This window comes from Sander lucioperca, chromosome 2 (genome assembly GCF_008315115.2).
Source record: "Sander lucioperca isolate FBNREF2018 chromosome 2, SLUC_FBN_1.2, whole genome shotgun sequence".
NCBI lineage: Eukaryota > Metazoa > Chordata > Actinopteri > Perciformes > Percidae > Sander > Sander lucioperca.
Window position 1 is genome coordinate 37,434,250 of NC_050174.1, and position 23,425 is coordinate 37,457,674.

At 40.2% G+C, this 23,425-nt stretch overlaps 1 protein-coding gene across 1 annotated transcript in view; it reads left to right on the top strand.

Annotated features, from left to right (window-relative positions):
* The window catches only part of prdm6 (PR domain containing 6), a 107,278-nt gene that overhangs the window by 17,110 nt on the left and 66,743 nt on the right, over positions 1–23,425 (top strand). The window contains exon 4 of the mRNA XM_031305460.2: positions 20,829–20,956. Within this exon, the coding sequence (XP_031161320.1) occupies positions 20,829–20,956 (128 nt within the window). The remainder of the gene's footprint in view (positions 1–20,828; positions 20,957–23,425) is intronic.

Below are 23,425 nucleotides of genomic sequence, written 5' to 3' on the forward strand. Positions count from 1 at the left end.
TTACGGGAGTTTTCTTTTGGACAGATATGAGACGGGACGAGCTGTCAGCGCAGAGTCAGTGAAAACAGACCCAAACATCAGAAAGAAAGGAAAACTTCAGCTGCACAGTTTGAGGCTAAATATTTTGTTAGTGTGATGGGACTCCTGAGGATTCAGAAAATTCCCAAATCCCTGTTGGTGTCTTGGCTTTTTACATCTTAAAATGTATTTTCTTTGTCTGTTTCTTGTAAGTAATCACTGTTGTCCGTCTTAACTCGGCTGTCGGTCGGTCCGTTTGTGTTTGTCTGTCTGTCCATCATCATATTCCCGCCGTATTCCCCGCAGAATTCCCATTGACTTTGTGTTTTCAGTGGTTTGTGGTCACAGCGTCCAGTAAAAACTCTGTAATGTTTTTCGACTGATGTCATTATTTAATGTTTGTGTAACTGTCTGTATTTTGGGTTTTATTAAAGGGCCACTGACATCATCAGTTTGATTATCAATGGTTTTTATGTAGAATTATATGATTTGGTTGCCTGTTGCTTTGATTGCAGTGAGGCGTTTGAGTTTTTATCGATGGAATTTTGGAATGAAAGCAGGGACGACCGCACTGATATACTGCAGCAGTTTAGTTCAGTCTTGAGAGCTCACGGCTCATGATACAGTGATAAAAAGTCCTGTCATTTCTACGATGTAGTGATGAAAGTGATTGCAACAAAACGATTTCTGTCACAAAGTTGCAGATTATAGGGATGTCATTGAGTCCAAACAGTTATAGGTTCAAAGATTATTTGAGATATTAACTGACAATGCATATTACATGACCCTTCACCAGGGATTTAGATCGACGACTAGGTGGAACTGTTACTGAACGCAAGCCTACCTAACCGGTAAGACCGACTGACGTGCGTCATTGTTTTCCAAAGGTCTCAAGTTTGTACCCGGCGTCTAGACTACAAAACAAACTCATAATTTTCAGACCAAAAGGGGGGCAGCAGTGTTTCCAAATGGCTCCGTTTTAGGGGCTCGGAAATGCCAGAGTAGTGCGGACTTGAGGCGTAAATGTAGCAAAATATATTCATTTTTAAAGCAAAAGTAGTAGTAGTGTAGATGTTGCCTAAGTTAAAGAAAATGTCAGTGGCCAACATGAAACTCCTATCTCTGTCGTCTGACACATGCAGTTAGGGTTATGGTACATGTCCATATAGGCGTTGTTTTCACGGAAGGGATCGTCCTGCTTCCCAGCATTGCACACTAGTGGGCTCGCCAGCAGCAGCTGTCAGTTTCTCTTCACTGAGCAAAGAACCGTGATGGCTGCAGCTGATTGGACGCACGCGTCATGTGGGTCTGTCTGCTCCCGGATTTCAAAACCTCCATAATGGCGGCTTGTTTGGAATACGATCTCTTATTTTGCGAAAACAGTTCACCGAAACGTGTTTTTGAAAACATTTTAAGCGAGAAATAGGCCATGCAGTTGCTGAATCTGTCCTCATTTCAGATCGACAACGGTCAGTTTAAAAGATTTTCGTCAGCTTTTGAGAGGCGACGAGCCGAGCCAGCCGCTCCTCATTTGCATAAAGTTGGCTGTATTCAACTTTATGCAAATGAGGAGCAGGTGACTCGACGCCCCGCTTCTCCAAAGTTCCCGCGACGCTACCAGAATGCATTGCACGGCTGCTCCCATAGAAATTAATGGGAAGCGTGGAAATGACGTTGACAATGGACACGTACAATTAGGGTTATGGGTTAACCATTCCAACCCACGTTATCTGACTATGTGCATCTGTTTAATCCAATCTAAACACACAGATCAGAACTATAGTTGGACCAGAACTGGAACCAAGGTGAACCAGAGACCCTGTTCTGGGGTTTAAATAAAAAAACTCTTTCTGGCTTCCAGGAGATCATGTAACTTTAAGTTCGGACTTCAGCCACCATAAACCACCACTCACCGACGCCGCTGTTTGGTTAAACCCACTCGCTGAGTCAGGTTAACTCAGTTCATTTCTCCACTCTGTGTGACATTACCCTGTAGGCATGGTAACCACGGGAGGTTCAAGAACAAAGACTGGGGGTTTCCCTCAGGACCTTCATGTTGGAATAACAGAGTGTGTTTGTGTATAAGTGTGTAGTCTCTTCATAAGTCAGTGTGTTTTCACACAGTGTTAGAGCCGCTGATTGTTTCCTCTCCTGTGTCGCTGTCTGTTGAGGCTTCATACGTTGCGATGAGCTGCAGTATGAACTGTTAACGTTCTCTTCATGTCTGAGCTTTGAAACCTTCTCTGTAGAGCTGCAAAGATTAATCCATTAGTTGTTAATTATTAAAGTAATCACCAACTATTTAAATAATCGATTATTCGGTTCAGGGTCATTTTTTATGAAAAAGAAGTACAACTTCTCTAATTCCAGCTTCTTAAATGTGAACATTTTTCTAGTTTCTTCTCTCCTCTGTGACAGTAAACTCAGTCCTGTAGGAGTTGGTACCTCAGTCCTGTAGGAGTTGGTACCTCAGTCCTGTAGGAGTTGGAACCTCAGTCCTGTAGAAGTTGGTACCTCAGTCCTGTAGGAGTTGATACCTCAGTCCTGTAGGAGTTGGAACCTCAGTCCTGTAGGAGTTGGTACCTCAGTCCTGTAGGAGTTGATACTTCAGTCCTGTAGAAGTTGGTACCTCAGTCCTGTAGGAGTTGGTACCTCAGTCCTGTAGGAGTTGGAACCTCAGTCCTGTAGGAGTTGGTACCTCAGTCCTGTAGGAGTTGATACTTCAGTCCTGTAGAAGTTGGTACCTCAGTCCTGTAGGAGTTGGTACCTCAGTCCTGTAGGAGTTGGTACCTCAGTCCTGTAGGAGTTGATACCTCAGTCCTGTAGGAGTTGGTACCTCAGTCTGGGTGCTCGACGCTCTGCTGCCTCTCCTCGCTGTGTGAGAAAGCAGCAGCTTCAGACTGTTGACTCTGAGGTGAATCAGGGTTGGTTATCTAAATATTATCCATTTCTCTGAACGATTATTACCCTCTGATTTATGAGTCGGCTCTCTGCTCGCTGAAAACACAGTTTCACATGGTGACGAGGTTCTCTCTGGATGTGTGGAGGTCCAGACTGTTGCTCTTGGGCACGATGGCGGCGGTGATGGCAGCAGGTTTATGAGGCTTACTGCTGAAAATGACAGACTGTGATTAAGAAAAATGAAAGATTTGGTGGACTAAATACCACTGAATGAGGAGCGGTCAGTCTTTATTTTGGTTTTATTTAACCTTCATTTCACCTTGCAAGTCGGCTTTGAACACATTATGTGGTTAGCGAAGATTTAACATCAGATGGATGTGGAGAGAGGGCTTTCTCTCTGTTAAGACACTGAGGGGAGAAAAAAAGGAGATAAAGCTTGACATTTGGATTGAACTTAAAGCAGGCCAGGAGGATTTGAAGAGATTTTAAACACATATGTTCCCCCTGATGATTCTGAGCGGTTTAAAGGATAAGGCTGGTGCTATTCTATGTTTTTTCTTATCATCAGCAAATCCCATAAAAAGACCAAAACCAACAACATGTTTGAACATTCTGACTTCCTGTCTGTAGCTCTCAGCTCCGAGCCCATTGGTTCCTATGAAGACCTAAAAAGGATACAGTATTACTGTATGTCTTGTGCAACCAGCAGCTCTATAGTTCACTCTGTCGGTCGGTCCACAAGGAAATTCCCCACGCTTTGGCGGCCACAGTATTCTCCCCAGGAGGCTGAAATTTGGCCGGAAGGTCAAGTGTGTGTGTGTGTGTGTGTGTGTGTGTGTGTGTGTGTGTGTGTGTGTGTGTGTGTGTGTGTGTGTGCATATGTGTGTTCTTGTTTAACTATATTTGTGGGGTCCAAAAACCGGGAATACAGTGTACTTGTGGGGTCCGGACAGCTTTATGGGGCCAAATTGCTGGACCCCACAACTTTAAAGGGCTGTTTGAGGGTTAAAACTTGGTTGTAGGATTAGGGTTAGAATTAGGTTATGGTTAGGGTGAGGGTAAGGGTTAAGGTTAGGCATTTAGTTGTGATGGTTAAGGTTAAAGGGCTGTTTGAGGGTTAAGACTTGGTTTTAGGATTAGGGTTAGAATTAGGTTATGGTTAGGGTTAGGGTAAGGGTTAAGGTTAGGCATTTAGTTGTGATGGTTAAGGTTAGGGTAAGGGGCTAGGGAATGCATTATGTCAATGACGGGTCCCCACAAAGTGTGTGTGTGTGTGTGTGTGTGTGTGTGTGTGTGTGTGTGTGTGTGTGTGTGTGTGTGTGTGTGTGTGTGTGTGTGTGTGTGTGTGCGCGCGTGCGCGTGCTCGTGCGCACATGCGCGTGCGTGCGTGTGTGTTATTCCGTGATTTTAGGGGTTTTTAGTCACGTTGCTGCTGTTATTTTACTGGTCAACAATTTCCTAATAATTTCCCACTAGAGACAAAGGTATTTTAGTTGGAGTTTAGTTGATTATATTGAGTTTATATTTAGATTCTTTATAAATATAATGATCCCCCCAAAATGTAAAACTTTTTTTTAAGTTAGCGGTGTTCGGAAAACTCATAACCTCAGTATTTCAAAAATCATGTCCACGACCCGGTTAGTATATTAGCTAAAGTGCATGGCAACAGGTTTATGTCATATCTCTCGAGCGCGATAAAATCGATTCAACAATCGAGAGATGTACCGCCAACTGCGAGCGTGAAACAAAACATAGGGAGAGGGGAAGAATGGCACCTGCACGTATAAAACTAAGCAGCAAGCGCATAGAGCAGTGACCACGCGCCCGCGAGTGTCTGCTGTGCGAGCGCTGGAGGGCATACACCTTCTCGCAGGTAAACTCTGCTCTCGAAGTTGATTTCTGCTTGCTCAAATGAAACTGACTTTTGACATTGTGGGGGCGGAAACCAAGGGAGGCACTGGCCTTCCTTTGATTAGTCACTTACAAGGTGATCTCACCCACAGACCTCCTTATAGTACGTGTCCATATACACGTTATTTTCACGGATGGGATCACCCCACTTCGAAGCATTGGACGCTAGTGGGCTGGCCCCAACCAGTTTTTCTTCAATGATCACTGACAAGCACAGAAAACAGTCTCCACCCTCCTACAACTGCAATGGCGGCTGCTGATTGGATGAACGCGTCACGTAGGTTGCTCCCGAATTTCAAAACCGACAGTCAGCTTTTGAGAGGCAACGAGCCGAGCCAGCTGCTCCTCATTTGCATAAAGTTGGCTGGATTCAACTTTATGCAAATGAGGAGCGGGCGACGACTCAACACCCCACTTAGCCTTAGCTAACATGGCTGTGAGCCTGGCCAGCCAGTCGGAGTATTCCAGAAACAGAAATGAAGTTTTATGACGTGGTGTATGATGTAACGTTAACGTTAATGTGTGATCGCGTTATACTAATAAGTTAACATGGCAAAAATAAGAACTGTTTGCTTAGTTGGCCCTAAATTTCTGTTATGGATTAATCAGGCTGGCTGGCCAGGCTAAACAATAGCCATTTAAGCTTAGACTAGTGAGCGTGTTTTTTATCGCGCTCGCGAGATATGACATCATCCTGACGCCATAAAAGTGCTGTTTACAAAGAACTTTTATAAGTCTCAGATGATTAGCATTCAGCCTGATGCTGCGTTCTATTTACCTCGGAACTCGGAAGCCGCAACTGGGAATGACGTCATACCCGAGTTGAATGCGTTCTATTTAAAAGTCGGATTTTCATTGTTTTCATTAGCTCTAGCCCAGTTAGCTATTGTTAGCAACCAGTTGATAACAACGCATTATGCCGTTTTTTGTGCATGCAAACAACGTAACAACATGTCCACAGATAGAAGTTGGACATGCCTGTGTGAACGACTGATTTAGTGAGACACAAATAAGACATAAGTACTTATAACTTTATGTTACTGCAGCTTTCACAACTGTTGATACAGGGGGCAGCCATGTTGGATTTTGAACTCGCGCTACTGCGAGGTTGTACGAGTTCCGAGTTCGTAAATACGAGGTCAGAGTTCGTGTTTATGACTTTGACCTCGTAAAAAACGAGTTGCGAGGTAAATAGAACGCGGCATGAAATAACCCACCTTTGTTGCAGAGTCAGTTACATCAGAGTTAAAGTCCTTTTTTTACGTGGCCGGGTTGGCTCAGCGGGTAGAGCAAGCGCACATATACTTGGAGGTTTATGCCTCGACGCAGAGGTCCAGGGTTTGAATCCGACCTGTGGCGATTTCCTGCATGTCTTCCCCTCTCTCTGTCCCCTTTCTCACCTAGCTGTCCTATCGAATAAAGGCGGTAAAGCCCAAAAGATAAAGAAGTCCTTTTTTATGAAGTGTTCACACTAATTAGTCCATCACCTGTGGGAGGAGGACGAGACATGCTAAGATTAGGAAAAAGGAGGAAGATAGAAAGTGGAGGGAGTGAAGCGGAGACATGGTGAGATAAGGAGGAGGAGGCCGAAGAAGAGAGCAGATTACAGAATTAGTGGAGTTTCATTGATTAGCTGTAGAACAGAAGCGTACGAGCATTGATCGGCTCTCAGGAACAGTTTTACAAGATTTGGACTGGAAAAGCAGAAGAAGTAGACAATCGTGTGTTGTGTAGAGAAAGAGAAGAAGAACCTTTTCTGATGCTGTCTGCAGATACTGATTTGATACTGAAACAGCTGATTGGTCAGGTTGAGGAACTACGACACACCATCCTATATCTCTACTCACCTAGCCTACCTATTTCTCACTTTTATTTGTCAAAGCTGATACTGTTGGATGGTAAAACACTTGAAGTGCTGCATTCATGTGCTGGTGTGAAGCTCCGACATCTGACATTTGAGAGTTGATTGCTTAACAGAGACCTTTTTTTATTGCAAAAACATCCTAAATATGCATTAACCTTTTTAAAGCATCCATGTTTGCTTATTATTAGTTCTAGGTATTTTATTTTCAGACCCCATACAGTGACTCTTGAATGCAGCGCTTTTCAGCATGGCAAGTTTATTGACATATATAGCACATTTTAGACACAAAGGCAATTCAAAGTGCTTTTTATAAAATGAGACGTTTAATTTACGTGATCGTTCCGGAGACGCCAGAGGTTCCGCCGGATGTCCCTCATTTTCGGCCAGATGTCCCTTAGCTTCCGCTTTCTTTGTGTTGGCATTCTAAACTCCGGTCGAAACATCTCCGAGCTAGAACCGACAATCAAATTACATTTATCTTTTTGTTTTACATTAAAATTGTCATCACAATTGACAATTAAAATTGTCATCACACACTCGACAGCCATTTTAAAGCGTAACTCTTGCCAAATTGCCAAAGTGTTTTAAAAATAGCTATTTTGAGGCTAGCATTTGACGGAAAAACGAAAATACGGTACATCTTAAAAGTGGTGCTTCTGTCCTAAATATGCTTTTAAACAAAAGTTTGACTCGGGTACATTCACAAAAAGACCCTAGGTTGCATTTTGGTGAGAGTTACGCTTTAATTCCAGAGCTCGCCTCCCTACGTACACGTTCCACCAAAACAAGTTCCTTCCTGAGGCTATTTTGCAAAGGCACCGTGGCTCCGTCCGGCGCTTAGCACCGCCCAAGACGATTGTGATTGGTTTAAAGGAATGCCAATAAATCAGAGCATTTTTCTCCCATCCCGGAATGCTGTGTGGACTAGTCAGACCCTCCTCCGCAGCGCTGTGGAGGAAGGTCTGGCAATGGGAGACTATATAAAACATAACAGAAAATAAGAGAATTTATATTTTATTTAAATTAAGAAAAATACAACAGATTTCAAGGATTTAAGAAACGCAGAAGTATAAGATTGTAACATCTTTGAATGACCTCGGAAAAGGCAGTGGTAAACAGAAAAGTTGACTCTCAATCCTCAAACCTCAGAGATCAGATATAGACACCATTTTAAGATAATTTTGGAAAATGTTGCCCTGGGTTTTCATCCAGTAGAGGTCAGTGAAACCCTTAGTTTGGTGTTAAATTCCTCATTAGGAAAACTGCTCACAGGTAAATTGACTCTGACTCGGACTGGCTAATCTAGACATCTAAATCCTCAGTTTATCTGCTCTAAAATGCCACAACTGCAGCTGCTGTAGCACTGCGACATGTACTTTGTATCAGTAGTGTGTGTGACGCCCTGCAAGAAGCAACAAATTGTCAGCCAAAACAACTACGTCCTATTAGAGAACATCGTCCATAAATCACTTGGGTTAAAAGATGGATATAGATGTGGGTTTAAGAACAATCAGAGGTTGGAACTAACACTCCATAATGTGTAAAGTGAATATTTTGTACAATTTGCATCTCAGCCGACTCCCATATCTTATTTCTAGGAAGGTTGCCTTTAACAGGGTGCGCCTGCATTTGTTCCTCTCTTACAGTTGGGTTATTTTATAATATTTTGTTTTTTGGCACAATACGTAAAGTTTCTCAGAGGAGAATCCTCAAAACACACCAAGAAGTTTTGCTTGAAATGCTCTTTGAAGCAGTCGCTGTGTGCACTGCTAGCATCTTAGAACCAGCTAATCATGACCTCACAAAATAAATTCTACTTCTTGGGGAAACATTGTTTTGTCAATGCACTTATTTACCTTCTTTGCTTGGGAGTCTTAAAATAAGAAAAAAAAATCCTGAATCTTGACCTGAATATGACCAGAAAAGCATTGTGTGTGTGTGTGTGTGTGTGTGTGTGTGTGTGTGTGTGTGTGTGTGTGTGTGTGTGTGTGTGTGTGTGTGTGTGTGTGTGTGTCTGTATGCATTTTCAGACAGGAATGTGGTTCAGTTATCAGTTAAAAACACTTAACTGCAGCTCTGAAGCAACACTGGCATGTAAATGGCTGCTTTACCATCAAAGGATGATGTGTGTGTGTCAAAAAGTCACTAATGCAGCAGTGAGTTATCATGTCTGAAGGTGTTACGACACTTTCTCTCTCACTTACACACACACACACACACACACACACACACACACACACACACACACACACACACTGTATCTCTGTGGCGTCTGCTCGGTCCAGACAAGGAGAGAAGATTTTACTCTCTGTAATAAGGTCAGAAGGTTAAAACTCTGTATTTCAGACACACTTTCTGTATCTCGCACACACACACACACACACACACACACACACACACACACACACACACACACACACACACACACACACACAGCTGTTGGTTGAGGTTTTGCAGATCGCTCCCCAACAGCTGTCACTCAGAAATATGTGTGTTCAGTGCAAAAATTCAAAACTACCAAATATTCTCATTTCAGAGCTCTAAATTTCAGACACTCTGAAGTGTAGGGACTAAAGTATTTTTTTGTTGTATTCAGTACCAATACAACAAGATTAAAAAACACTAAATACAAAAAAATGTCCTGCATTTAAAATCCTGCTTAAATACAAGTACTATCAGCAAAATGTACTTGCAGTAAATGGCTACTCGTTCTGCAGAAAACAGATTCAATTTGTATTAGATTAATAGTACTGAAGCATCGATGTTAGAGCAGAATGTTGTAGTTGCTTGAGGTGGAGCTAGTTTTAAAGTTCCCTAGTTTAGTCCAGTGGTTCCCAACCTAGGGGTAGGCCCAGTCAAAGGGTCACCAGATAAATCTGAGGGGTCGTGAGATGATTACAGTAATAGGAGAGAAGAAGAAGAAAAGTCATTCTGGCAAATCTGTTATTATAATGAAACCATGAGAAGTTGACAGAAGAAATGTCTGTTTGGTGAAAATGCTAACAACTCATAGACATCTGAAACATTGCAAAGATCCCCAAGTAGACACCACTTTTTTCTACAGGGACACAAACTCAAAAGGTTATGAACATTGGCAATCTTTACCTTGTTGTATTGTGTAAGCTTTTTTGTCTAAAGTCTTAATCTGAAATATAACTAAAGCCACAATCAAACAAATGAGTAAAAAAGTCCAATATTTAGCGCTATGATGTAGCGGAGTAGAAGTATAAAATAGCAGAAAATGTAAATACTCAATTAAAGGTTTCACCGCTCTTCAATCAGCACAAAAATCAGAACATAAAAAAAAAACAATTCACCATTTTACAGAGGGTTACATGCCTGTGCAGCCTGTTCTCATGACCCAATCGTTCAAAAAGCTACAAAAAGTTAAGCACTGTAATTCGTAAGCATTTCACGTTTTTTTGCTGTATTCACTAAATTGACGGCCGCTGTATAAGAACGCGGCTGGCTGCGTAGGGAGGAGGTTGGGATGGATGGGTGGGCGTTAACATACAGGGCTTTCAAGCCAGAGAGTGGAATTCGCTTCCCGGGGAAAACTAAAGCCTTTCACCCATGCGTGTTCCTCTGGAGTGTTTTAATCCAAACCAGGATCTTTTTCCTAATCTAATCGTTTTGGTGCCTAATCTTAACTTTCGTCACGGCAAAACACTCATATTTTGTGGACTAAATTTAACCGTAATGTCCGTCGAAACGACCGTCAGCTCGCGGTGCTTTGTACCCGGCCCAAAGTTTCAGGTAACTGAACCACCAGCTACTGCTGATACAACGGAGGTCTGTAGCCAGCGTCTCGTAGCTCTGTAGCGGCTTAAACAACTAGAAACTGCCGCTTGGCGTCATGGAGCTCGTAGCCAGCTGGCGTCACGTGACCAGCCGGCGGTCTCCTAATTTCGTAGGATATCATACGCTTTGGTGTGCGTACATTTTCGTACGATATCATACGGACCTGTTCATGAGAATGCGTTGGCCTATGTGACTATATATAGACTATATATATCTGGGGTGCGACCAGTAGGGATGCACCAAATCCAGGATTCGGCTTCGGATTCGGCCGAATATTGGGCTTTTTGACGGGGTTCAGTTTCTGCCGAACCTTAGAATTTTTTTCCACCGAACCCTACGCTTGCACTACGCGCGCTACACTGGTCGACGTAATGACGCTGCCGTTGATTACGGGAAGGTGTTTACATAGGTGGAGCGTTCAATGCAGCAGGCTGTGAGAAAGTGAAAATGGAACTTGTGAGCAGAAAAAGTGTAGTTTGGCAGTACTTTCAGTCAAAAGAAGGTGATTAAAGTCCAGCTACATGTTCAATTTACAATGCTGATTTGTCTCGTGGTGGCGAGGACCCTAAACAATACACAACATCACCGCTGTTAAAACATTTGCGTTTGAAACATCCGAAAGAATACGAGTTGTGCATGAAGGAATCTGCAGACAGCAGCCAAAATGCAGCAACTTCAGGTACAGCAAAGGAAGAACATTCACAGCTAAAAACTGGGAGTAGGGTTCGGTATTCAGTTTCGGATTCGGCAGAAACTTAACCTGTGAATTCGGTATTCGGCCAAACCCCAAAAATCTGCATTCGGTGCATCCCTAGCAACCAGTAACTTTCTGGAGTTTGTGCATGTAAATTAATAAGCTTTAAAGGTGCTTTGCATGGCCAGGCTAGTTGAGTTGATTAGTTGAGTCTTTATGCCAAGCTAAGCTAACCATCTAATGGCTGTAGCTTCATATTAACCACACAAACATAAGAGCTATAAGTCTTTTCATCTCTCTCCCTCTCCACCAGAAAGGAATAAGCGCCAACTATTCCTTTAAATATCAAACACAACGCTCTGTAGCCTTGCTAAATGGCTCTGTTTGTTGCTCATGGCCAACATAAGCACACATAGTTGTGTACAACAAAGATAAACAGCGAGATTTAAAATTGAACCAGTGTTTACTCATATTTTGGTTTGAACAGTATTTGAAAATGAACAGAGGAGAGGTGGATTATTCTGCAAGAGTGGTTTAGGAAAGTTTTTTTTTTTCTGTCTTGTCAGTGTATCAAGCAATGGATCCTCTTTTCCTCTTTAAAAAAACATATTTTCTTATATAATTGCTGTTTTTCAAATGTTAGATGCTAATGTAACGGCCCTGTTTTATTTTTTTATGTGTCCACATTTTTCCTTACACACATATGAGCACAGACTGATTAGTTAGTTAACATTTAGCTGCATCTTTAATGTTTCATAATGCAGAAGAGTAACAAATACAAACGTCTTGGCTGGCGTAAAGTAAGATCTTTTTTTTTGTTTAAGATTTCTTTCAGGTTTCAGTGAAGTGTAAATGCGGGCATGCGTGTGGACAGTGACAGAGCAGTAAGTGAAGCACTGACAGCAGAGATCGATGACTGAGAGAGCGAGCTGTAATCCACCCTCTTTAAAACGTGTGTGTGTGTGTGTGTGTGTGTGTGTGTGTGTGTGTGTGTGTGTGTGTGTGTGTGTGTGTGTGCGTGTGTGTGTGTGTGTGTGTGTGTGTGTGTGTGTTTTAATCCTCCCCTCTTACCTTCAGTCTTCTGGTTCTTGTAAATGTAAAGAGGCAGAGACAGACAGATTAGACATCCTCCACTTCAGTTTCACTGAAAAGCTTAAAGTAAACTATCAGTTTCATTCTACTTCCTGTCACTCTGTGACTTCTTTGTTAGACCTGAAGTTAACTAAAATAATTTTGATTTTCAGACTATCTTACTGTATTAAAATTATAGCAAGTTCCCTTGTTGCGTGTGACACCCCCCTCTCTCTCACCTTGTTTCCTGTCTGCCTATTCACCGTCAACTGTCCAATAGGGGAAAGGGAAAATGCCCCCAAAAAATAACCTTAAAAAGAAAAAAAATCTGTAAGCGATATGTTAATTACATTAAAGGGTAACTACCGTTTTTTCAACCTGGACCCTAGATTCCTATGTTTTTGTGTCTAAGCGACTGACGGGAACAACATTCTTTGACATTGGTCCGGTATTAGGCGAGATCGCCGCAGTCGGCAAAACTAGAGTTGTGATGGTTGGAAAAGTGGAAAGACGACCCAAAATGGCTTTTCGTAGTTTTATTTAGTTTCTGTCGACTTTGAATGAAGTGTATTTTACGATGCTAAAATTACTGTTTATTCACATGGAGTCTGGTGGGTTTAGCGAACGCAATTTCGCGGATGTTTTTATGTTTAAAAAAAAGGATCTTACTCTTTAACGCTTGTGTTGCCTTCCCGTCGACCATGCAACTTTTTGTTTTTCTGGGTCAAAATTTGAAATAAAAACATTTTTCCCAGTTTTGGTCATCTTTTTTGACACTTTTGTTGCTTTTCCCAATGCTTTTGTCACTTTTTTATTTTTTTTTTTTTTTTCATTTTTGTCATTTTTCCCAATGTTTTGGAAGCTTTCCAGGTGTTTTTATCACTTTTTTTCGAAATTTTTGTTGATTTTTTTTCTGTGCTTGTTTTTTTGTTTTCCTACATTTTTAAAACTTTTTCCAATATTTTGGTCACTTTTTTCAACGTTCTTGTATCAGTGCTTTTTTAGATTCTATATAATTTAATAAAACACCCAACTTAGTTGTAGTGAACTGATCATTTATTTTACCTGTGAGGAGCGTTGTATGGAATCATCCAGGTTATTTTTTTTGTTGACAATTTGGTTGAAAGAAAACCCACATTTCTGATATAGAAACTTTTTGAAAATGGGTCAAATTTGACCCGAGGACAACAAGCGGGTTAACAGAAAGGTCGACCTCCTTAGACATCCTTTCCATAATGTTGTTAGACACTTAGAATATTAATCTGAGCCTGTCAGTGGCAAAACAAGCACTTTTGTAAATACAAGCTGGACTATTGTCCTATTAACTTAAATTGTAGCTTGTTTTGCCGCTGCCGACTGCAGCGATCTTGCTTAATACTGGACCAATGTCAAAGATTGTTGTTCCCATCAGTCACTTAGACACAAAAACATAGGAAAATAGGTTGAAAAAAACGGTAGTTACCCTTTAACATGTATGGAAGGACTTCTTAAATGTGCATATTGGATGCTGATTTCCCCTCTAACATGTCAATTTAAGAATTCTTAGAATTTGACGCATTTATGAAGAAATGCCTTTTTTCCATTTTGTGTCTTTGGAAACTTTGGATCTGCACAAGAATTAAAAATACATTTCAGACATTTTTGAAAAAAGTTTGTGAGCACAGCAAGAGTTTTTAATGTTGCACACATCAGACAATTCTGCAGAGCTCAGAAGAGAGGGAAAGTATTATTATTGACAAGAAGCCTCTTAACACTCTGCAAATATTTTACACTTTTAAAAGACACTAGAAAATGTTGTTTGTGACCAGAAAGACTGATTGACAGGTTGAAAATGAAATGAGGTTTGGTGGAGATTGGAGCTGAAACAAGAGGAAAATTAATCAGCAACTATTTTGAGAACTGATTAGTTGAAGTCATTTTTCAAGCCCAAATGGCAAACTGGTTTCACTGGTTCCAGCTTCTCCAATGTTGTGACAATTTGCAGCTTTCCTAAACTGAATGTCTTTGCTTTTTGGACTATTGCTCGAACAAAACAAGACAACGAATTTGACTTTAAGAAATTGTGATTTTTACTCTATATTTTCCCAAACATTTTACAGAAAATTCACCTGAGAAAATAACTGGAAGATTAATTCATAAATGCAAATAATCATCAGTTGCAGCCCTATAGGGAAGATTTAAACATGTAAAAACACACTGCTGAAGTTCTTTTGAACACTGAAGCCTCAGCTGCTCCTCCAGGAGCTGCAGCTCGTATGATGTGTGGTCTCAGTGTGTGAATATAAAGCAGCGCGGTGATGAAAGGGTCATCTGTCCCACACAAACTGAGGATATTTTGGACAACGATAAGTTATTGAGCTTTAAGAAACCAAAGCTGTAACAAAAAAAACATTTTGTCAGGATTGTTGTGCTCAGATGGAAAAATGACAGCCGGAGCTGTGAAGTGAAGCCGTAAGCCTGGCAGTGTTTGCAGCATTTTCTAGCTGTGGAACTAAACAACATGTTATATTTGGCCGTTTGTCTTGCAGATGGAATTTTACAGTGATGGATTCGATAAACACTCGCGGCCAAAATGTCTTTGACAGAACAGCATCAAGCTAGGACCCAGAGGCACGAGTTGAGTGCAGCTTCACTGTGCAGTCAAGCAGAGGGGCACACAGGTGGTTCTGTTAATGAAGACATGATGGAACAAATGATCAGAGTTACATTCAAAATATTACAGCAGGTTATAGAAACACAGTTTGAAACTGACCGTGAAACAAATCATCAAAAACAAAACATAACGGGACAAATTTCAAACCACAGGCATCATGACAACATTCAAATTCACAATACTTAGGCCTGTATTCAATAGTTATATAGATATGTTTAATATTTAATACATTTATGCATTATGTTTGAAATTATTAACCCTTATTCATTTTTTTTTTAAAGCACTGCAAGGGTCGTTTCTTGTACAGCACCTAGGCAATCCCAAATGCTTTACATAAAGCAAAGAGATGTATTACAATATCTAAAAAACACAGTAAAGAGGCAACTTTACTGCATCAGGCCACCCTTGGGTGCTCGCACCCTGGTTTCTGGAAAGCAGAGTGAAGTGGAGCAGGACGACGCAGGAGGCTGTTAAACGTACTGTGATTTGTTTAAATAGACGTCAGTGACAAATGGCTGCGAGTAACGGCTGCTGTTGTTTAAAGTAAAAGCTTTAAACAACAGCAGAGTGCAGGAGTTTCATTACAGGCTGCAGGGAACATAAGACATCACACACATGTTCGTACTGCTATGAGGACCCTCTGTGATGCAAGAATTCCCCTTTTAGTCCATTAACCCAAAACAAACTTCATTCTAACCTTAACCCTAAAACCAACCCTTTTTTTAAACACCCAGGCCCAGACAAAAAGGCCTCACTCTGGAGTTTTCACATTGGTCCTCATAAATATACAAATACAGGAGGATGTGTTGCCCTAAACAGAGGCGGAGGGGTGAAGGAAAGTGCTGCAGGCAGCGGAATACATTAAAGACTTTTTTTGTTTCATCTGTAAAATTATTTTAAACAAAGGACAGCATGAGAATAAGTCCTCATGTGTCTCCAAAGTAGGACCACATTTCCCATCATCCCTGTTGCCTCCTTGTATGTACACAAAGCTGAACAGTTTGGGTTTCCCCTTCCTGTCCTTCATACTGCTCTGCATGGTATCGCAGTGCCTAAGGTTGTTTTTCTGGCAGACGTTATAGACCAAGATGTAAAAGTTTTAGTCAAATTTAGTCCCTTATTTTGTAGGGTTTATTCTCATTTTAGTCGTGCATTTTTATTGCTTCTGTCTCCTAAGCATTTCGAGGCTACAACTGTGTTGTTGTGTACAGTTTCCATGGTTAAATAACACAATTTGTCGTTCTTGTTCCTATTTGGTTTCACACGAACAGCGGTCTCCTGGGTGAAAGTCCTGTGTTTGTTTGTTACATTACATTACACGTTATTTAGCTGACGCTTTCATCCAAAGCGACTTACAATTGCTATATATGTCAGAGATCACACACCTCTGGAGCAGCTATGGGTTAAGTGTCTTGCTCAGGGACACATTGGTTGATGTATCGCAGTGGGAATCAAACCCAGGTCTCCCACACCAAAGGCATGGGTCATATCCACTGCGCCATCACCACCCCTGTGTCTGAATCTTACAGAACAATCAACGTCCTGTGAGGAGCTTCTGGCAGCTACGGGCGTGATTTAGGCGTGTGTGACTGCCGTGACTGATAATTGAAAACATCAATGGCTGACATGATAGATGACCTGCCAGGCATTTTTTGAAAGTGCCTGCCCTTTTCTAAACAGTTGCCACTGATGGCTTCTCAGATGTTTCTGTGTAACAAACCATCTGGTTCGTCAGGTTACCAGATCTGCTCCCATACGCGGACTTTGTTGCTCTTCATCTTTCTAGGTTTAAGCAACAAAACTACTTGGTTAAGTTTAGGAAAAGGTAGTGGTTTGAGTTAATATTAGTCTCGCTTTGCCAGACCTTCCTCCACAGCGCTGCGGAGGAAGGTCTGGCTAGTCCACACAGCATTCCGGGGATGGGAGAAAAACGTGATGGGAGAAAAACGTGCTCTGGTTTATTGGCATGTCTTTAAACCACTCACAATCGTCTTGGGGGGTGCTCGGGAAGGAACATGTTTTATTGGAACTTGTACATGTACATGTACATGTACATTCAAAAGTTGTTTTAGTCGTGCAAGAGAAAACTCAGATTGGACAGATAGTCTAGCTGTCTGTCTGGATTTACCCTGCAGAGATCTGAGGAGCAGTTAACCATAATGCTCATAAATCGACCGGAGTTTAGAATGCCAACACAAAGAAAGCGTAAGGAAACGGACATCCGGCCTAAAAGAGTGACATCCTGAATTTCAGGCAGCAATGGAGCAATCCCGGAAGTGGAACATCGTGGATATAGACTAGGTTAAAATAAACCCTTTCTGGCAGAAAGCCCTGAAGGCTAACTTTTCCTGTGTGCAATCCAGGTGCGTTTCATACAGACGCTAAAGGGACACTGTTGGCTACTGACCAAGCTGCTGTATTTGACGAGCTGTGAGTGAGACTGGTTTCATATACATTAACACTAGAAAGTCATGAAAAGTATGTGTGTATAAAGTGTACACAGATGTTAGACAAAGATTCAGATAAAGGCAGGGAAATCTGCAGACAGACAGACAGAGACATACGTTAAAGTGCTTACATGCAGAGAATAATAAATGAGAGTTTCCTTTGATTCTCACAGTCATTTACAGCATTGATTGTTTGTTGGCTGTATGGACAGCAGAGAGGCCGGCTATTGGCTCAGGTCATCACCTTATAAACGCACTGAACGCCTCCTCAATACAGTCACACGGCATCACCACGGATGGATGGAGGGATGGATTAATAATGAACACACACAGAGGCCGAGGGGACATCGACTCCTTTTAACTGCCTATTGTGTAGCTGTGAATCCAAGTTTTTAATTGTTTTATTTTTGTGGTAAATTCCAGGTGTAAAAGTCTGATTTCTTCTCATTTTTATATTACAATTTACTCAAGTACTGTACAGTACAATTTCGACTCGTACTTTACTTGAGTATTTCCATCTTCTTTTTCTAAATGGAGACTTATTTGGTTTATGTTTCATGTTCATGTATCTTGTTTCAAAAGCATTTTGACTTGTTTTTATGGCTAAGGCGTTGGCAGGCGGAGCAGTGAGGCTTTTAAGCAGGTGTAAATCAGGTTTGTTTAACGTTTAACACCCAGCAGACCTGTAATAATCACAGCTTTAGCATGACTACAGATAAGAGCCTAATGATTTGTTGCCGGGGCTTGTTTTAAACATTTCAAATTAACTGGAGTTATTTCTTTTTGTTTGAGCTGCGAGTGCAGGACTCGTAATCATTTTCGGTTGCAAAGGTTTGTTCTTAAGAAAACCCGGAAACACGATCACACAATTATGTGATGAATCTCTAAAAGATATACAGATACTTGGCGTAACCATACATATTCCTATACCACCTACAGTTTTACAGTTAGACACTTAAACTCTTCTGTAGGTATAAATTCTTATTTAACTGGAAGTTGTATATTTTCAGCTCCTTGACATAAACTGCTTTGTAAATCTTCTCTTTCCTCAACATTTCTTGAAGTGAGACTTTCCATTCACACTTAAAAGTGTAACTGCTGCTGTCATGAAATATGTTCTAAACATGGACATAAATATTGTAGGAGTATATGTATAATATCAGGTGTGAAATGTCTGCACGGCCTTCATCCCAGACTGCACATCCTGACCGGTTAGCTCGTCGTATAATTTAAACTTCTGACTGTTTTTTAGATTTGCATCCTAATGCTTTAATATTCTGTCTGTTTTCATATTGAAGTCACACACATAATTATAAAAGAGAAAATATACTTATATGAAAACTTCCCGCCCAAAAATCTAATTAATCTGAATTCTTTTTCAGGAAGACCATAAATGAACCCCTCTTCTTTTCCTCTTTTTCATCCATGTAGTTTCCCTTTATCACAAATGTTACTTTTCCCACAGAAAGGGAACTTAACAGTCCTTTTTCAATTCTAAAATTGACATGAAGATGACAGAAATATAGCCTACCATCTTGTTTTTTAAGTTACAAATGAAATATAGCAAGAGCATTCCCAGGAACAATGACATAATGTCACTTTAATGCACTGTTCGTTATTGCTTAACTGTTTTCAAACTACATAGGTAAACTCTCCATTTTATATTATTTTTTAAATATTTGATTCCAGTCCCAAAAGCCGCCTTTTTTGTGTTGTATGCCCAGGCCCCTTAGTTGGGTGGAATTGAAAAACAATATGTTACCAGTGTGAATTATCTTAATGTTATTATTTTACTAATTTGACATGGAAAATAATCATTGATTAGCAGAAAAAAAGAAAAGTTGTCCTCGATAGTAATAATACTGTCTATCTACTTAGCATAAAATTAGATTTTTGTAAATTGAGATTTTTTTTATATATTAATCAAATTACATTTATTTATTTACTGATAATGGACATCAATTAAACACAATCATTCTATATATTACATTTACAATTTCCTTATTTTAATGTTTTAATGGGAGGAACTACTTAACTCTACATCGCATGTTTCTGTAATGTAGTGTGGCGGAGTGATACATGAGTGAAGTGTAGTTTGGCCGCGGATTTCTTGTTTAAGTTTAAGGCGGACTGTTAAGTTAAGTTGGGCTTTTGTTTGCTTTATCTCAAGCCCGACATTTGTTGTAATACTCAAACTAGTTAACGCTATATGTTCAATAATACTTGTTGACGTGTTAATACTGCTCCAGTTTCGAAAATTACTGGTTAAAGGTGAGCTTAAATGTTCACCGCAAGATGGCAGTGCTTTCCTGGTAATGGCGCAAGTTGACAGAAGATTAGCTAGCTAGCTAGCTAGGTTGGTTAACAGCTTGTTGCTCGTCTAACGTTAATTTGTCGCTGTATTCCTCAGGTTTGTAACCTTGAAAAGTGCCCATATGTGATTAAAATAATTACAGCTTATTGTACAGGGAGGTACTGTCCTATTCGCTTGTCACATATAGATGTTTAATGTCTATCACAGTGCTATAAAGTACTGGGAAACTCCACCTACTCAAATAAATGTTAGCTAACGTAAAGTAACGTTAATGTTAGCTCGACATTAGCAAGCTTCATTAAATTAATGTGTGTTCCAGTTTTCTTAATGTAACTTAGCTAGTGGTTTCGGCACACTGCTCACAATATGTCAATATTAACTCATAATATGTTAATATGAACTACAACGCTCAACGGCCTTATTCTAACTAACATTACCACAGCATTTTTGTGACATGTTAGCATGCAGGCTAAGTGCTGATTTGCATCCATTCCAAGCAGGCTCACGTTACCTGGTAACAAAAGTATTTTTTTTTTTTTACTACATGTTCATCTGTAAACTAGTACAAGTCAACTGAAGTAATACTGTTCGTATTTGGATAAACAATTAACTTTATTTTGATGTAAAAAAAAAAAAATCTATTTACTGACTGGTTGATGTAAGCAGGAATTAACCTTTTATTTAATTTTACTGTTTATTGTTATGCACCAGAACCATAAGGCAACTTCTTCGTAACGTTATGTGAAAACCTTGCCATTAATTTCTAGTTCCAGCTTCTCAAATGTGAAGATTTGCTGGTAAAGGAAATATCTATAGACATCACCTTGGGGCACTGGGAAATCTTGATGAGCATTTTCTTTACCATATTTTGTCAGTTTATCATAACAAGCACAATGAATTTTAATCAAATGCAATAAGTGACAGATTAATTGATAATGAAAATGATTGTGATGATACTTTTAGCTCTTATCACGAGATGTAATTGCATCTAATGTTACTGCTCTTTATAGATTAGAAAGTGTACAGAAATACAGCTACGCAGGGCTTTGAGGTAATTACAGTACTTTATTATTTAAATAATGGGCAGAGCACGTCTTTCTGTATATGTAGGCCTATTTCTTTCAGTTCTGACTCTGTATATATGTGTATTCCAGATCTACGATGCAGAGGGGACGTTACAGCACTTTATTGATGGTAATGATCCCAGTAAATCCAGTTGGATGAGGTATATCCGCTGTGCCAGACACTGTGGGGAGCAGAACATGATGGTTGTACAATACAGGTAAGAACATGTCTAATTCTATAAATGACATTTGGTGGGGTTTTGTCATCCAATAGTCAACAGGAATGTGTAAGAATACAGGTAATGTATACCAATACCATGTAATACCATGAAAATGTACATATTCCAGCATACTAGGCTCCAGTGGGAACATGTGTTCACAGTCCCAGGATGGACACCCAATACAAAACTATTTCAGAGCACATAAAGCAGTTATCAAAAGTTTCTATCTTCTCTTTATGAATTTATAAGTATGTCAGGTATCTAAAATTGAGTTATTTTATAGTTATCAACTTCTTTCCACCAAATATGGTACGCTATTTGTATATTGTTCAATTGCTCATAATAACATACTGTACAATTACATGTCAGACTCTGGTGACTCTGGCAAATATTGCATCATTATTGTTCTTGTTCTTGCATTAGATCCTTAGTTTTTTTCGGGACATTTTCCCCACATTTTTCCTGTTGCATGTTCTCTGTTGTGACTCGGCTTTGGAGTAGGTTAATTTCAATTGTGATATGTGGTTGAAGGCTCAGAAAAGCTTGCACGTGGACCTTGAGCTTAGAATATTTATTTTACACATCTTTAATATGTTTTTGTGAGAGCATTTAGAAATAATGAGAAGCACTTGCAGTGTGTCTTGTTATGTGGGGACAGTTAAGTAATAAAAATTATAAAAGCAGTAAATTAAAACACAACACATACACTGTACGAGAGAAAGGTGTAGTGGGAGTAGTGTATGAAGTGATTGTCCACAGGCTAGAGTTCCACCTTTTTCTTTATTTAGTCAACATAATGTTATTAAAGCTTTAGTGCGTAAAGTTTTGATATTAATGAACGTCACATTAAAGCCTTTGCCAAATTACTTGCTACAAAGCTAATTAAGACGTACGTTTTTGTTGTCTTATATAACATGGGGGCGACAGAAACTACGCACTATAGCTTTAACAACATACAAAAATTGCCTTTTGAATTCTGTGAAACAACTCATAATTGTTGAATATAAGAATTGCATATATTTTTGTACCACCCCCTATTGGATCATAATCATAGACATGGCAGATGAGAGAAGACTCTCTGCACTGGCCATTCAATGTTTTCCTATGGGGAGAGCAATTGGCGTGGCGCACCCTTGGAATTGCTGCCGAGCGCTGCGCTCAAAGTTAAAATTATTTAAACTTGGACCTCGTTGCGCAACTAATTCCAGAACATATACCTGCACTGCGCTTTGCCTCTCTGCTGCGCGCCCTACCTCACGGTTTTACCATGCTGAATGCTCTATTATCATAACCAGATGGTTTGTTACACAGAACCATCTGAGAACCTGTCATTGGAAACTGTTTGGAAAAGGGTAGGCACTTTCAAAAAAATACATGGCAGGTGATTGGATGAACCATCTGTCAATCATGACCGGTATTGTTTTTTTGAATCATAGACTATTGAATGAACAGTCACAGCTGTCATACGCACCTAAACCACGGCGTAGCTCATTGGATGCTGATTGGTTTAGTTCGCTGCTGTTCGGTCACAAACACTTTACTTGAATCCTGACAAGATGGATTTTTGTGTGATATGTGATCCTGCGATTTTCGCATGATCTTGTGATATTGCGAGAATCCAGTTGCCGTGCAAGGTAACTATTATGATATTACTATGATGCATAGTATCTCATTTTATCTGCTGTCTTACAGACAGCAAATATAGTTAAAACTGTGGGATCAACTGTGGTTAGTTTGAGCTTAAATATGATTGGAAACAATAAGTGTGGTACGTGCACTATAGTATCCTCCAGTTATAAGGTTTTTGGAGTACGTTGGTCATGTGTTTGCATGGTTTCAGAAATCTGAATTAGTTAGTTGTCCTTGTTTTAAGAAACCAGTGGACTACTGGTGGACTACTCAGAAATCAGCAGATTGTGGCATGTGAAAACCTTATCAAGGTCTCTGATCACTACTGTCTGCTGTCTGCACAGGTGTGTCCTCAACGCGAGTCATTTAGCACAGTTGGTATGTAAAACAAAAGATATGACGATAAATCATGTAGTGATTGACACAGAAAATAGAGGACGAGGTCGTTATTGCCGAGGATACATTTTTCAGTCTGAAACCAGTCAGATGATTTTTTGTTTTTGTGGTTTGGTACTAGTTAAAGATGAGTTACTTGCATCATACCTTCCTTTTACATTCACCTTTTCCCTTCTCTTTATCTTAACTTGTTCTCTCCCTCCCTCTCTGTCTGTCTCGTTACTGAACAAACTGCATTTTGTCAGTAGAGATGGAATGTTATCACGTTACTCGAAAAATGTGTTTCATCTTTGTAAGTCGAGACGGACCAACTGCCACACACACATTCTGCACACATTTCTTTATAGACATGCACACAAACAAGTACACATTCCTCAGACTATATATAACGATATATGCACACACTCGCATGCATTAACACATAAAAATACATACACAGTA